The following is a 17,870-nucleotide window of genomic DNA, read 5'->3' on the forward strand; positions in this document are numbered from 1 at the left end:
GTGTATGCTGGTGGTGTTTTGCGACGATTTGGTTGGTGCCTCGTCGTCGCTTGCTGCCGAATTTTTACAAACTCAGCACGTTTTGGGCAGCTCCGATTCTTGGTAGAATGATCGCCGCCGCAATTGAAGCATTTCGCTTCGATGTTCTCGTTGATTGTTTCGCAAGCTTGAGTTTTGTGCTCACCTCCGCAGGTTGCACAACGACTCTTGATGAAACAGTTCCTTCCACCATGTCCAAACTGCAAGCAATTTGAACATTGTGTCACGTCACGGTGCACTGGACGATAACGTTCCCAAGTCACGATGATGTTGAAAATTGCCCGAACTGCTTTCAGCTCAGACGGCGTTGTCGATCCTCTCTCGAGATGAACCAGGTACAGTTGATCACGATACTTGATGTCCTTGTTGTGTCTCGTCATCTTGAAGACTTCGATCACGTTCAACTTAAGAGTTTTGAGCTCTTCTTTCAGCACACTCACATCCATGTCGTACAGGCCTCGGAGGACCTGTTTCATGGGGCGTTTACCTGGATCGTCATGGCTGTAGTATTCAATCTTTGTGTTGTTCAGGAAATCCCGAACGTAGTTGTAATCCTTTCTGGTAGGTAGCATAATTTTGAGTCCATCAGCACACAAGCGGATGGAAGCTCGTAAAGCACCAGATTTGATAAACCCGGTCAGCCACTTTCGCACCGAATCCGATGACGATGTTTTCACAAAAATGGGTGGCAACTTTTCCCGTCGTTCAAATTCTTCCTTCTCGCTCACGTCCACAGGAAGGGTAGCGAACTGGTTTCCAGACGAATTTTGAGCGTCCTTGCTCAAACTGCCTGGCTTTGCAGGTAGCGCTTCGGCATTCTTTAGCTTCTTCAAATCTACCGATCCTGCTGGTGAGGACCGCCTCTTTTTCTTGCCGTGAGGCATTTTTGCACTTTTTAAGCACTTTTTTGGTTTGTGAGGGACACACGTCTGACTCGCTTCTCTGCTGATCGCAGACTCAACTTCGATGGTTTGACTAATTTTCGAGTGCAATTTGTTGATAAAATCAAACTATCTGAAGGAGGTATTACTTTGCGGAAAACTGCATTTTAAACCTTTTAATTGATTTTATGAGAAAAAAAAAACTTTTTAATGCACACTCAACCTTCGATGGTTTGACTTATTTTCGAGTGCAATTTTTGATAAAATCAAACTATCTGAAGGAGGTATTACTGGGCGGAAAACTACATTTTAAATTTTTTAATTAATTTTATGAAAAAAAAAACTTATTAATGCACACTCAACCTTCAACGGTTTGACTCATTTTCGAGTGCAATTTGTTGATAAAATCAAACTATCTGAAGGAGGTATTACTTTGCGGAAAACTGCATTTTAAACTTTTTAATTGATTTTATGAGAAAAAAAACTTTTTAATGCACACTCAACCTTTGATGGTTTGACTCATTTTCGAGTGCAATTTGTTGATAAAATCAAACTATCTGAAGGAGGTATTACTTTGCGGAAAACTGCATTTTAAACCTTTTAATTGATTTTATGAGAAAAAAAAAAACTTTTTAATGCACACTCAACCTTCGATGGTTTGACTCATTTTCGAGTGCAATTTGTTGATAAAATCAAACTATCTGAAGGAGGTATTACTTTGCGGAAAACTGCATTTTAAACTTTTTAATTGATTTTATGAGAAAAAAAAAACTTTTTAATGCACACTCAACCTTCGATGGTTTGACTCATTTTCGAGTGCAATTGTTGATAAATTCAAACTATCTGAAGGAGGTATTACTTTGCGGAAAACTACATTTTAAACTTTTTAATTAAATTTATGAAAAAAAAAACTTATTAATGCACACTCAACCTTCAACGGTTTGACTCATTTTCGAGTGCAATTTTTTGATAAAATCAAACTATCTGAAGGAGGTATTACTTTGCGGAAAACTACATTTTAAACTTTTTAATTAATTTTATGAAAAAAAAAATTATTAATGCACACTCAACCTTCGATGGTTTGACTCATTTTCGAGTGCAATTTGTTGATAAAATCAAACTATCTGAAGGAGGTATTACTTTGCGGAAAACTACATTTTAAACTTTTTAATTAATTTTATAAAAAAAAACAACTTTTTAATGCACATAAAGTTTGAGTTTGCCCAATCATAATCAAAATTAACTTTTGATTGTGTCTAACTGAAAAAAAAAATTACGAAAAGGTATGTCAGAGACATAACCGCCAGACGACTCTCAACTATTGTGCCAATGTTTGTATAGAAGTTTGGATTGAAATAATTAATGTCAAATCATCGAATTTCAAATTTTTCGCGAATCTCAACTTTTTTTTTGTCGAAAAGTCATCAACCTGCGCAAATCTAGCGTGCTCAACCCTACCCACATTGGCATATAAAGTGGTGGTGCCGCAGTCCAAACATGTAGTGTGTGTGACCTCTTCTTCAGATAAGATTTCGTCCACATTCAGCAGAGCGAGAGCACAACGAAGAAACCGATGTGGCAGGTCCTCGTTGCAAGCCACGACTATATAATGCCAAATTATACAGTCCCCAAAAGTAAGGGAAGAAGTAGGGCGCTTAAATATCAAATACCCTCGAAAATGGTGAAAAAAATTGTCACAGCTTGAGGTACAGGGGAAATTCGATAGCTGGAAAGTCATCGTATTTTGAGTGGGCCTTTCTTGTTTAGTAGATGTCTACGTCAAATTAAATTAAAGAAAGTTTATTTTTACACTATCAAACAATTTTATCGAAATTAAAATAAAATAAAAATCTGAGTAAAATTTTATTTAGTTAAGGTGGTATTCCATTTTGGGAAAGTTTGTTTACAAATTGAATAAGTTTAAGTTTTTCAAACTGTCAAAGGTGTGAAGTTTGGAAACAAAGTTTCCCGTATTGTAATATCACCTTTATGCGAATTCGCCTATGGAAACTTCAGGTTGTCAACAGACTTGTGAAGTATGAGTTTTTTTCAATTAGTAAACATTTACATCAGTGAAATTCAAACAACCGAATCCCCTCTGTACAACCAAACATTCAGGAGACTGTTCGACGGCCAAATTTCGTCGTCGCAGACGTTTTTGGCACTTTTTACTACTTTGCAATAACGACTCTTGGTCGTCGTCCCCGTTGTCGTAGTCTCGGGTTGCTTTTATCTAGGTGAAATCGAGCGTTGTTTTTTCGATAGAATGAATTCGATTTTTGTTTGTGTTTGTGTTTGTGTTGACCTAACCTTGCGGCCGCCATCCCATCCTGGATTTCTGCAACCTTTTGCGTTTTACGCAAAACAAAACAAAAATACACGTGCGGCCGTTTGCCACACTTTGCCAGTGCAAACAACAATATAATGCGGTTTTATCAGCTGATGCGCTTTGTTGTTTCGCAGAATTATAAAAATAACAATAATAACGAGTGGTTGCACAAATCTTCGTTCACATGTGTGCAGCACCAGGAAGTGCCAAAAAGTGCTCTTTGTTTGGCCCATATTTTGAGCGTGTATATTGCAAATTCATCTGAAAGTGTGCAGTACCGCTAGGAAGAGCTCGCCAAGCGAATGAAATTGATTCTAGATGTGATACTTCCTGGTGCAACAACGACTACGAATACTACTTTGAAAAACGTCACGAAAACCAGTAAAACGCGTTTTTGCACGCTTTAATGAATCTAGCAAGTACTACTGCTGATATTACTGTGAGCAAGTCGACCCGACAAAGTCGCCGATGTGTGAAAAGAAAATTGCTGCAGCGACGACTTGCAAAGTGACTATTTTGCGCTATTGGGACACGTTGCTGGTGTGGGGTAAAATGAGCTTTCTTTTAAGTTAAAAAAAAATATTTTCATTAAACTGATTCTTAAGGTGGTATTCCATTGCGGGAGGAAAACTTGTCAACATTGTCTAGTCTGTAAACAACGTTTCCCGTAATGGAATACCACCTTGATCATTTTCACACTGCCGCGGCATTCAGCACTCAGACGAAGGCGCCGGCCGTGCTTTCCGTCAAGCTTTAATTACATCACGGAGAAGAGTCTGATGCTGCCAGCCATCGAGCCTAATTTGGCAATATTGTGGCGCGGGTTGGCTTGTGGCACGTGTATAAGGCCACCACCATCGGTGACCGCGAGACTGAAACTAGGTCACCACGAACCGAGAGCCAGAGGAAAATTTAATGTAAAATAGTCGTTTTTTTGCTCTTTTGCACCGAGATTGTGGAGGTCGATGGAGAGTGTCAAAATGGCTGCGATTTGTCTTCTTGGGGGGAGATTGCGGTAAATGGCGGTTAGGGCATCTCTTCACCGTGGTAGCTATTTGAATCGCTTCAAAAAGTGACTTAAGTGACAACTTTTTACAGCAACATTGCGAGGAAATTCATGCGTAGTTTTAATCATACCAAGAATTTTGAAGCAACTTATGTGGTTACTTTAAAAAATTAAGTAAGTGACTTCAACTTGCTTATTTTTTCGAATGAAAAAATTAATGGAGCTCGTAAGGAACACAGTCAAGAAAAATTGCACATTCTTTCCGTGAATTCTTAAATTTCTATATCCTTGAATTTTTAAAGTGTTTGCACACTTAGATTTTGTTACCGAATTGAAAAAATCCTGGTTGAAAAATCGGTAAAGTTTAGATCGGTAAACCGTCTGTCAAAATGAACAAAAATTTACCGAAAATTAAAGATAATAAACTTACCTATCGAATTTCGGCAAGTTTACCGAACTGTTCAGCAGATAAAAAATTTGTAAAATTTACCGAATTCGGTAGAAAAATATTAGTCTGTAAATGAATGAATCTTAAATTATTCATATCTTCATATTTCATATTTTAAGTGCTCATTTTTTTGTAATTTTTAAATCCTTAGATTTCAAAAGTCTTCAATTGCTAAATTTCAAGAATCTTAACTTCCAAATATTTATGGATTTGAAAAATCTGAAATTAATAAATTTGTTTTAAAACTTTTAATTTTTTCATTGAGGTTATTCGAATTTTTAATTTCCTTCCGAAAAATTAATTAAAACTTATTAAATAAATTTTCCTTCAAAAATTTTAAATTTGTGAATTTTTACTATATAATTTTTTTAATTAAATATTTTTTTTATTTTAGATTTAATTTTTTTTTAAATTTGTATCACAAATTTTGGAATTTTATATTTTAAGCTAAACCCGACAAACTTCGTCTTGTCGTTTTTCATTTCTTGACGTTTTTAGCTTGTTTGCTTATTCAGCTTCCTGTGATCAAAATTAGATTTTACGTAACTTTTCCCATACAACCTGCAGATTTCCCGGAATCGATTCCAGAGTGGCCAAAGTTGTCACTTCTTGGCGTAAGAACCTTCCTTGAACTTATACGAACCCAATTTTTTTTATATATTTTAAATATTTTGAATTTTTCAATTCTTATACTCTGATTTATTTTAGTTCCAGGATCAACATTGTTTATTATTTTTTTAATTTTTCATTTTGGAAGTTTTTTTTATTATAAATCATTTTGGTAATTTTTGAATATTTATAATTTTGAGCTGTTAAATTTAAGGACTTAAAACTATTTTTTTACATTTCTATATTATAATTATCAAGATTTTTTTATCTCATTTTTTTTTAAATTTTAGTTTGTTTTATTTTGCAACAAAATTAAATGATTATTTTTATAGCTGTTCCCTTTGGTTTTTTAACCCTTTCGAGCCTGAATTTTGAAAAAAATATTGTTTGAGTTATTTTTGGGAAAATGATATCTATGACCATACGAAAATTATAGGCTACTTTTGAGAATTTTCATTTTTGGGTCACTTGGACTTTTTTTAAATTTAAATTTTTATACTCTGAGCCCGTCAAATTTCCTACAAGTTTGCCTTTGACCACTTTTTGATACGGCTTCGAGATACAGCAATATTTAAATTACGAAATACAAAATATTTAAAACACTTACGCCCTTCTCAAATGTCATTATCGAGTGAAACTGGCTCCATATACACAAAAATGGCTTATATAAGCGTAGGATAACATGTCTACAAAGTTTCATTGAAATCGGAGAGAGAATTCCAGCCCAAAACAGGAATTTTTTAGGTACTTTTTTTCTCGACCCTCTCCGATTTCAATGAAACTTTGTAGACATGTTATACTACGCTTATATAAGCCATTTTTGTGTATATGGAGCCAGTCCAATCCTTGTGAAGTTACAGCGGTTTTAAAAATAAAAATGTTGAAAAAATAGGTTTTTTGATGGGTTTTGGAAATTTCTATATGGCAGACTTGATTTTTCTGTCTCGAAAATATTTTTACCGGAATGCTTGTCCGATTTCCCATAATTTTGACTTTGACAGCATTTGATGTATGGATGTATGGACTTACAAATATAAGCTAATTACATTGACATGGAATTGCTCCTCATGATTATTTAAATTTTAGAATCTAATTTGTTTATTTTATTTTATCTTGAATTTTGAAAATTCTGAATTTTTAAGTTAAATAATTTTGTTATTTTTGAATATTTGTAATTTAGAGATTCTAAATTTAAGATAATTTTGATATAAATATGTTTTTAGATTTCAAAATTTTTTTTTATTTATATCTGTAAATTCAAAAACATCTGAATTTTTGTTATTTTAAAAATATTTTGCCACAAAATTTAATTATTATTTTAAGGCTGTTGCCTTTGATTTTTGAAACTTCGATTTTTTTTAACTTTAACTTGATTTTTTTTTTAATTTTTATATTCTGGAGTGTTTTAACTCCGGAATCAAAATTGTTTATTTGTTTTTAAATCTTGAATTTTAGAAGTTATGATATTTTCTAGTTAATTTTTATTTTATTTTGGAATATTTGATTTTAATTTTAAATTTAAGATCTTTTAAATACAATTTTAGTTTTTTTTATATTTTTTTATTTTATATTTGACAAATTCAAATTTTATGTTATTTAAAAAAATGTTTTGCCGCAAAATTATATTATTATATTCATGGCTGTTCCCTTTGTTTTACTTCATTCGGAGCAAAAACACGAACAATGTCTTTTTAATTTTCGGTATTTCAAGATTCTGCTTTTTGAGATTCGTCATTATGAGAAAATTCTTGATTTTTATATTATTATCTCGTATACAAAATAATGGCGTATTGCAAACAAGCTCCGTATTAGCTTTTATTAATGAAAATAACATTAATTTTAAGAGCATCTCCACCGAGGTAGCTAAAATTGAAATACAGCAAAGAAACTTTGGAAGTGGCATTGGTTTGAGCTTCAAATGCGATGAGCAGACTGCAATTTGCTGAAGAAATTAAAAAAAAAATAGCAGCAAAACTACTTTTAAGGGCATCTCCACCGCTGTGTACTTTATCAGCGTATCAAGTACAGTTAAAACGGCTCCGCATGAGGTAACTTTTAAGTCACTTTCCCATCAAACTACTGAAGCAGGAAAGTGAAACTCTCTCGGCCGAGATGGATATCAGCAGGTAGCAACAGCTCGTGAAGACTTCAATGTGGTCTCAAGAGAGTCTGCGTGGTGAATTGGCTCATTCAGCCTGTACCACCCCACGCTGATTAGCTAACAGTATTTCGTCGTTAGTGCGATGTAGCCTCATTTTTTGATCAAGCTTGTACCAGTTTCTGGCGTTACGAGCTTGTACGACCTAGAACTTGCCTACACTTCTTGCTTGCAAACCCCACAGTCTTTGGACCTCAGGTGTGGTAAGGTAACGGCCAGTTTCGCTTTCTCCGCAGCCAAGCAAGGCAGATTTCCGTGAATTAATTAGCTTGTTGAGAGATTTTCAAGCTGCGGTAGTGTGAGTGAGGCAAATAGTTACTTACAAATACCTACAAAGCAACACTATCGCGCTGGGTGTTGGTTGGTATTCGCTTCTAACGGAAGTGATAGCTTGGTTTTACAGGCTGTGGAGGCCGCCTCAGGACTAACTGTTTGTTCAAAGCCGCTACAGCCGGTTAACTGGTTTCGTGGAATCCAAGCTGGGAAATGCCTTGCCGAGGACACTGGAAGAAATGTATGGCTTAATTTGTGACAAATTGGCATTTTTAATGACAAACTGACCTCTTCAAGTCAATGCCTGTCACAAAATTAACCCATTAGCAACACAAATGTGTCCATTGTCAAATTAACTGATTCCAAAAATCTGATAGTTCCGCATTCAAAAGCTGCACGTACGACCAGCTCCAGGAAGCGCCATTGACGTCCTCCTCGTCGTCTTCTACACTGCCAAAACGCGCTGGTTCAGTAATGACCTCAATAACCGCGTCTCTGACCATGCCCGTGAGCTTACTTTTGCCTAGTTAGTTAGTTGTTGCGCGTTCAAGACGCTTTGCTTAGTGAGAGTGAGCAGAAGGCGGCATTGCCTCCCACACTCTCCTCCAAGTATCTACCACCCAAACCCGCAACCCACTGCTGCTGGGTTATGGTTTCACACATACAGCGGTATGTGTGCGCGCGCGTGCAGGCAAGTTGGGTTGATTGACGTGGAAACCAAACCAGCTGATTGCGAGCGTAGCGTTGGGTGTGTGTTTGTGTTTGTCTAGGCGGAATGGTGAAGGAAAGGGAGTGCGAAATGGGCACTTGGGCACGTAATTGTTGTGTTGGTCCTTTTTTGTGATTTTTTTTGACAACATCATTTTTAACGTGTTTTCTGTCTTCAAGGTTATGTAAATAAGCGAAATTGTTTTTCAAGTAGAACTTTTGTTGGACCTTACCAAACTTTATAATTTTTAAAGCGGACTTTAAGGACACCAAACTGAATCGAATGGAACAAACCCGTACAAAATCCGATCAGCCAGTGTCGAGAAATTTGGGTGAAAAAAAATATGTCTACACACCCACACAGACATTTGCTCAAAAATGTTATATCAAAAGACCGGATCTAAAAAAGCATAATCTTAAATTTTCTGAAATTTAAGGCTGGATATTGTTTTTTGTTCCGAAATAAAGTGAAGCAGAGTGTCATAACCAAAATCATTTAAGCTTCTGGCCAAAAAAAATCAGGCATTTTTAAATAAATAAAAATAAAAACTGTTATAAATCTAAAATTTGCAATCCAAAAAATAAATAAATTAGATAATTCAGCGATTTAAAAATTCTAGAATTTGCTCAAAAAAAATCTAAGATTAAAAAAAAGTTCAAGATGGTATGTCAGAGACATAACCGAAAGACATAGGACAGTACAGGGCCTTAAATTTTGATTAGGATTGCTGATGTTTTCGGATAGATAGTTAAATGTAAAACCAGATTATTTTATTTTGCTTGATTGAATGATTGCAGAACAACTCTTTCGCGATTGTATTGGTGGTCCTGAAAAGAACCGTTCAATTTTTGTCCTGGAATGAAGAAATGAGATTAGGCTTGATCCTGGCTGGGTCTATCAGCGGTGTTCCAAGAGGGCGGGGGATGGTTTCCTGTTAATAAACAATTGATGACGGTTGAATGAATCATTAAATACGTTCAATATATGAATAAAGCGGGAAGGAGAAGGATTGGTTGGAAAGGGGAGGGGAAAAAGGTAAGGAGGCGGTTGTTTGGTAGGTTTTAGTGTGTAGTACAGTATGTTTTCGGATAGATATTGAAATTCAAAACCAGATTATTTTATTTTGCTTAATTGGATGATTGCAGAACAACTCTTTCGTGAATGTTTTGGTGGTCCTGAAAAGGACCGTTTAATTTTTGCCCTGGAATGAAGAAATGAGATTAGGCTTGATCCTGGCTGGGTCCATCAGCGGTGTTCCAAGAGGGCGGGGGATGGTTTCCTGTTAATAAACAATTGATGACGGTTGAATGAATCATTAAATACGTTCAATATATGAATAAAGCGGGAAGGAGAAGGAGTGGGTGGAAGAGGGGAGGGGCGGTTGTTGGGTAGGTTTTAGTGTGTAGTACAATATTGTTCTGTTTCTTAAAGTAATATTTACATTTCATTTGGTTCCTGATGTAGTGATGTTAATGTTTGGGGGGTGGGGGAGGGGTCAGTGTGTTTAGTTAGTGTTTACAAAAGTTTTCTGGTATACTTAAATTAATGAGTTTACAGTTCATTTGTGAGTTGGTGTTCGTGTAGGTGTAACTGGTAATTTACATTTCAATTTCTTCTTGTAAAATCCGATGATAATATCGTCGTGTCCGGCTTTGAACGTTTATGGATCAATGCAACTGAGATGGCTCGGGTTCTTCAGTTCGTAGTACAGACAGCATGGGTCTGTGGTAGGAAAAATAGCATACATACCGCGAATTGCTCGCCACATGTATGCCTCTGGTAAATGTGAGATCAAGGACCGTTCCACGATTTGTGGTCGTCTGTCTCACGTCGTTAGCTAAGGATAGTTGGAAGTGCTCGCCCATAAACTTAATGAATTCGACATTTTCTCGTTTGGAAACGTCGACATTAAAATCACCGGTTACTACCATTGGCAAACCAGTGCGGGCAGTCTGGAGCAACTTCCGTGCCAAAAACCAACCTTTCTGCTTCAGTGTGGTTCCTGGGATGATGTACACCGAGAACAGCAGTACCTCAGTGCCCATCACATCCACTGTAGCAGCGCAAACGTCACCGTATTTATCTGCCACACCGAAAAGTTCGTCTCGATCTTGACTCACCAATTCGGGAGTATACGGGACTGCCATGCTGGTTTTGGTCGTCGTCTTTCGATAAATTGCCACACCGCCAGATCTTGCGTCATCCCTTTTGGACTGGACAACACAAGTGTAGCCTTCAATCTCGACCGAGGAGTTATCATCCAACCACGTCTCGCTTAGGGCCAAGTAGTCTACACTGGTCAGTATGGAATCGATCGATATATCCTGGTGATGAGCGCTCAAGCTTTGGACGTTGATTGTCATCAGGGTGCATGCTGGTCCACTACTCGCCAACACCTCAGAAAAATCGTCTCCGATCGTTCGATAACGGTTATTCCTCAAGCGCTTGTATTCGTCCCGCAACTCACGCATCGCTGGAGAGTTGTTTGCCTTGGCGTGGTGGAACACAGGCTTTTCCTTAGACGGATCTAGAGAGGGATTGTCCGCGTAGGTCAAGTAGAGTCCTTCCAGCGAAGTAACCCGTGACAAAGCAACGTACACCAGCCTTTGCTCCTGCGAGCGACTGTACTGGTAAACGACCTTGGGGAAAGTTCCACCTTGTGACTTGTGGATTGTCATGGAACAGGCACTCGCAATCGGAAATTGAATCCGCTTGCATTTGATCGTACCTCCAAGAGCGATGTTCACGTGCTGCTTCGTGATGGGGGTCCAATCCTGCTGCAGGAGATGGGGTCGGGCGTTAACGACTGCCTGCGCCTTAGATCTTGCAATGGTTCCGATTTTCTCCGTATCGAATTGCAACCAGAGTCTGTAGATCACTTCTTCGCCGGCGTCGTTTTCCCGCATCTCCACATACTTCAGCTCGCCGATTGCTCCGTTTACCAGATTATCATCGCCATCGATGTTGGTAGTGATCATGTAGGGCTTTCCAATGCAAAAACGAACCATATATGGCAGCCCACTCGTTTGGGCTGTGCTCATTTTATGTAATTTCGTTCGTGCACTGGTTGCCTGAGCGGATGTGCTGTGACCTGTGATCATATCGTCGGCAAGACAGTCCAGACCCTCGAGCCCACTCAACGCTTCTCTGTTGAACCGATCGACATCAACGTTTTGATGGAACAGCCAAACGGCGTTGGGAGCTTCCCGTTGGCAGTCCTCCACTGACTTGAACCGACTCTCGATCAGCGTCTTCTGTTCATCCGTCAGTTTCTTGCCTTCGCCAATCGCGGTGAGGATGGTGGAGAACACCACATCGGTCTGACGCATGACCTGATCCAACTCGTACAGTCGGATGTAATCCCACAGCCAAGATCCACCAATCGAATTTCTCGGAGCCTTATAGATTGGTAAAGCATTGACTGGATTCAGCTGATGTAAATCTCCGGTAAACGTAACGTCCTGGTCAGCGAATGGGTGAAGGTAATCCAAATGAATATCCTGCAAACGTATGTGCATTGTTCTGAAGTTACCTGCGCTAAGCATACTAACTTCATCTACAATGTGGAGCTTCACGTTCCGGAATTCATTTCGGTACGTCTGCAGCCATTCAGGGCTAAGCTTTGAGTCACTCTGGCGCGATATTGCAATGCGGTAGGCACGATGGACCGTAACACCGTCAATGTTAACGGCGGCTTTGCCTGTCGACGCACATGCAATATACGCGTTGTTGCGAGAGTTGTGACCTTGGCTGTACCGGTTATAGGTTTCCATCATCAGACGCAGTGTGAACGTTTTACCACTACCCGCTGGTCCAGTCAGGAAGATCTGCATCGCTGGAATTTCAGGATCAAAGCTCGTCAGTCGATGGATGATGTGGAGGATCAACATGCGCTGCTTCTCGTTAGCCTGCCGCATCCAGGCACAGTAGTCAGCTTTTGGCATGACATTCGAACGTTGTTTCACAATCGCTCGCAGTGCAGAAGTCGGCAGGTTTTCGATGTCATCGTTGTTTGGCTGCATGTCGATGCTCCTCACGTACTCGTTGTGCTTCTCCGTGGCGGCTCTCTCTTGCTCGCCATCGCCTTCCTGTGCGATTATTCGGAGGTATTCCTCAACGGTCTGCTCCAAATTCAACTCACAATCGTATTCCTTACGTTTCGCGATGAGCTCTGTCTCATGCGAATCGTACAATTGGAGGAATTTGTTCTGGTCCAGCAGGTCGACTCGTTCATTCCGGAACGGCAAAAACAGGAGCACTGCCTCTCGCTTGTACTCGACCATTTCGCTCATCGGGTATCCTCGCCATCGCAGGATTTTGGCAGTGCCTCGCAGCTTGTAGCTGTTTTTGGTGCTTTTCATCGGTGCATACCATGCGACGAAATCAGCCAGGCACACATCCTCCAATCCATCGCGGTCCTCATACTTCTGGACGATGTTTCTGGTCCATACGTCCGTTGAGTCGTCGTCGAGTCCCTCGTCGTCCATCTGCTGGTGTCGCTTCCGGCATCGGGTTCTCTCATTTGGCCACATTGTCGGCACAAATTCGATTTTCCGGCTTGCTTCGGACATTGGTAACCGGAGCAAGATCCACGCTGCTTCCTGTGAGCACATCTCAACACTGTTGAGTACTCTCACGCCCAACTTCTTCAGCAAGCCTTGATAGTCGTAGTCGGGATACTGCTCCTGCAGCTCGAGAAGCTCTCGGTGAAACGCGCTGATGCCTCGATTTGTCTTGTTGACGTAATCAACCAAATAAGAGGCGCACGAGTACTCGTCCATGATGAACTGCAGATCACTGTTGGAGCGAAGTACACCGCCAATCCAAACGTTGAATGGATTCATGTAGAGCTGATTCATCGGACGCTTGAAGAAGAACGCTGGTCGCTGTAGCCATGCACGAATCACTTCGAGGTAGTATTCCTCGGTACACTCACAATCGGCCAGAAAGTCTTCGAGAGTTTCGAAAGTCTTCGTTTCCAGAATCTCACGAAACTCGAGAGCACGTTTCTTCAGTGCAGAACGACGACTGTCATCAGCCGGAAGGGGCACCAATACCCGATCCTCGTTCATCGGCCAGTACGGAATGTTGAAACGACAACGTTTATCGTTGTGTTTGTAACATGTACGTGTGTGAGCGTGCTCTTGCTTCTTGCCAAGCAGTGGTCCCAACCAACGGAAGGCATCGATGGAGCAGAGAGTGTTGATCATTTCAATGGTGGCGGGCATGTCCTCGGAAACGTCCTCACGAGGATCGTTTGCACACCAGAGCATGATGTGGGCATGCGCGCTACCACGTTGTTGAAACTCGATCCGCTTGAAGTAATCCACAACGTAGTATTTACCAAATGGACTGAACCGTTTGGACTTCAAGATGCGCATTATGACGTCAACAAGCTTGTCGATGTATGCAACACACGTCACAGGATCTTCAACGACCAACTTTGCCTTTTGAAACGCGCTTAACTCCGACAGCGGGTCGGCCAATTCAAGGTCATCGTAGTCACTGGACAATTTGTGCAGCACCTTCAACAGTTCTTCCCATTGAGTTTCACTGGCGCTCAAGGTGAGAAACATTGTTGGTTTACCCAACTGTCGAATCATGGCGAAGAGGTCCTGTTTGCGTCCTTGCCAGTACTGCACAGAGTTCGGTATCCCTTTGAAGAAAGCCAAGCCAATCTCCATCATATTCCTCTGGAACTCTGGATCGCTGAGCTGGGCACGTGTGACGTTATCTGTTCCCACAGATTTGAAGTGACATTTGAGCCCTTCAATCATACGGCAGTATAACACCTTCATGGCCATGGCCAGAATGTGATCTGGACGAGCACCCCGCCTGTCAGCTCGCCTAGCTTCACTGCTCGCCTTGTTGAACACAGTAGCTTGTACGCCTTGCTTGATCGTTGTCGGGACCCCAAAGTATATGTCGGGATTGCTCAACTCCTCAGCATTCTCATCGTACAAAATACTCGAGGGCATTCGGTTCATGGTAGGGCAAAGCTCCAGGTACATGTCTTCGTTCCACATCGCAGTTTGTTGCATGCTAGCCAACAGCTCGGCTTCATCATCGATGATATCCAGTGGCATGGCTTCTTCCGCCCGCGAGGGACCCTCCTGTGGATCTGCTCCGAACGCATTCAATCGTTCTTCGTCAAAAGTAATGCCCTCACGTTTATACAACGGAGTAGTTACGAGATACTTGAGCCAAGCATAAACAGTCCCCTTGCAAACCCACCCCGAGTAATGGCTCGATTTGTGTGCAGTGTGCTTCTTGAAGCTCACATTAATCGCACAGTCATTATCAAGATCGCGAGGAAGAACCCGAACCATCTCCTCAACGTCTACCGGCACGTTGATCACCTGCCCAATGATACCATAGTTGCCCAAAGCATGACACAGACGACGAATCACCAGAAAGATGAAACGGGGAGAAATCAGCCGCTTGCTGATCATATCCAGTTTGGGAAGACCCGGTGGAATCGGCGGGTAAACAAATCCGTTGCTTTTGGACAGGGTTGGGACCTTTCCACGATTCAAGCTGCTGTTGCAGGTTTGGCACACCATGAAACCTTCGGTTGAATCAAAGTCGCCGGCTTGTACCAGTACATTTCCCCCAGCTTCAGTGATGGGCTTCAGGTCGTTCTTGAACCAAAGTCTGTCGCAAACGCTGCACACAGCACCAAACGAGTTCTCAACGAAAAGCTTACGGAACTCAAGAGTGGCCCTGTCGTAGTTCGGTCTGCTTGCATTGCGAGGACCTGGCTCTGTGAAACACGATAGAGTTGACCCAAACCTCGAAAACTTCGCATAAATTTAAAGACCTACCCTGGCTTGCCCCATCTGAAATGCTATCCGACTGACTTGGTGCAGAATTTGATGGCATTTCTAAAAAGTTATTTTGCGTGTTTAGTAAATTTTTCACAATAACACAATGTGTTTAACGTCTCACCTTCTTCATCAATCTGCACCACCGGATCATGGAGGCTTATTGTGTCTGCCTCCATGGGCGGATAAATCCCTAAAAAGTTGCGTATGAAAAATATTTGAAAAGTGCGTTGAGATGGATCTAATAATATCACGAAAATTATATAATATCACGAAAATTATATATTAGCATATCAAATTTCTCCCTTTGTTTTGAGATGAGAATGTTTATAAGAGTAATTGGAAATACAGTGATAACACAAGGCCGAATATTTTCAACCTGAATTAATGATCATTTCATTTAAAATCGTATCTATGGCATGACAAGTATTGTGTTGGAAATTTATTCCAAATTTGTACGATTACGCTAATGTATTAAATTTGATTTTTTACAGAAATGCTAATTTTTCATCTAATTATAACATTTATTTCAATTTATCACTTTCCAATTTATTTAAATTTATCACTAGAAAGTGAATAAAAGCTGTAGAAATTTAGCACGCACGCGCACACACACACACACACACACAAACACACGCATAAATTTTCTACGATCGCACTTACCCTGTTCGGGATTCTCCGATGCCAAATTTGGAACCGAAATGTCCGCGATTCCTCGTCTACCACCCCGTCGCACACCTCCAGCAACGAAAGTAACATCCGCGGTAGCACCTCCTTGCTCGCTCCGACCGAACGTTGTCTGTCCAGTCCTCCTCCTCTCCCGCAACCGTCTCATACGTTCAGCAGAAGTGCTGCCAGACGCAGTCGACCCTTCCGTTGCATCTCCCACTCGCCCCTGCCGCCTCCGCTTTCCTGGATTGGACACCGACGGTCCAGCCCCAGAACCTTCCGGGAACTCATCCCCGCGCTCTCCACCTCCTTCAGCAGCTCGCTTCCGTCGCCTGTACCGCCTTTTGCGTTCAGCGTTGTCCACTGGCGCCGCGGTAGGCTCATCCGCCAACTGCCTCTCCTCCTCTCTCTCCTCTCTCTTCCGCTTCCGATAGGACGCCTTGTACACCTTCCGCAAATGCTGGGACATCTTGTCTAGCCGCAGTTCAGTAGGGTTATGAAGCGCCAAAAATGGTGCTACTAGGTACTTGAATGCTACATCCCAAGATGGGAAGCTCATTTCAATCGATCAGCGTGAAGCAGCAAAAATCATGATCGGATTTGCAAAATAGGTTTAACAAGATTTACACTTAATTTTAAGGCTTCTAGCAGTATGTTTCTCGCTGACGCAATGAATTTGGATTCAAGAATAACTCTCTCGTGATAATTTTGTGGCCCTGAAAAGGGCCGTTTAATGTTAAAACCGACGAGTCGGGAACTGGCGACTTCCACCGTCTTTATCATTCTTGCTCCTCAACTGCAGCATCAGCCAGCATGCCTTCCCCCGGCCAGAGAACGGATTTTGATTTCCTCCTTCTGCTGATGATTCTTCTTTCGGCTATTGCTGCTGGCCTTCCTACGCGGGGCCGAAAACGAAATTCCTCCCGTTGCTGGCTTTCTGCCGGTCCGAGAACGGATTCCTCTCCTGCTGCTGGCCGTTCCTCTGCTGGTCTCTGCTCCCCTCTGCTCTAGCGGCTGCTGTGGTTTCCTCCGTGCCGTCCTGAAGTGGCCTTCTCGAGTGCTCGTGCCGTAATGATTCGCGTGTGCGAGGTTTTGGTGCTTAAATAGATTTGGGTATGGCAAGCGGCGCAAAAGGGGAGTGGTCTCCAACACATAAACGTTTTTGGCGCGTATGCGTTTGAGACCGCGCCCCTTTTGTTCCGTTCTCCTATTCTGCCGACATAAAAGCAGCCAAACCTCGCACTCGCGAGTCATTTTGGATCGAGCACTCGAGAAGGCCACATCGGAGGAGGAAGCAGCCATCGCGGAGGAAGCAGCAAAAGCCACAGCAGAAGGAGAAGAAGAGGACAACCAGCGGAAAGAACTAGTAGCCTAGGAAATCTGTTCTTTGGTTGGTGGAAGGCTAGCAGCAGGAGGAAATTCAAATTCCGCTCTCGGTCCGGACAGTCGCAGGAAGACGGGATGACGTCATAAGTGGATTGAAACCCTTGGCGGAAGAGGGTGCCCAGATCAGACCAAATTAAACGGCCCTTTTCAGGGCCAATATATCAATCACGAAAGAGTTTGTCTCAGTCTCAACCAAACCAACCAACTCAGAAGTGAGTTGACCTGAATTTGAACCGAGTCTACAAAATTGACGACCCTTTTCAAGGAACTAGCAAGCTATTTTACAAGTGATATTTTGCGAAAAACTTACTTAAACTATTTCACGCACTCGAATTACAAATTTTAACCTCAATCTACTTTGCTTGCGTACACACAGTATTCTATACAATTTTGATCATTGGCGTAAAGTGGATTGTTATATCAAATCACGAATTTTAACCCAGACTGCATGTTTCCAAATCCAAATTGGCTGGCGAGAAGGCAGTGAGGTTTAAAGATTTTTATTTGCTGAAAAAGCTCGAATTGATTACGAAGAAGTT

At 41.2% G+C, this 17,870-nt stretch overlaps 1 protein-coding gene across 1 annotated transcript; it reads right to left on the minus strand.

Moving 5' to 3' along the window:
* Positions 1–9,184: 9,184 nt before the first annotated feature.
* Positions 9,185–17,143, minus strand: LOC120415134 (uncharacterized). Its single transcript, XM_039576560.2, has 4 exons — positions 15,940–17,143; positions 15,401–15,469; positions 15,277–15,336; positions 9,185–15,215 (listed from the first exon to the last, which is right to left on the minus strand). Exons 1-4 carry the CDS (start codon positions 16,502–16,504, stop codon positions 10,120–10,122), a joined length of 5,790 nt encoding a protein of 1,929 aa, XP_039432494.1. The 5' UTR covers positions 16,505–17,143; the 3' UTR covers positions 9,185–10,119.
* Between the last annotated feature and the right edge of the window lie 727 nt (positions 17,144–17,870).

Source organism: Culex pipiens, chromosome 2, assembly GCF_016801865.2.
Source record: "Culex pipiens pallens isolate TS chromosome 2, TS_CPP_V2, whole genome shotgun sequence".
Taxonomy (NCBI): domain Eukaryota; kingdom Metazoa; phylum Arthropoda; class Insecta; order Diptera; family Culicidae; genus Culex; species Culex pipiens.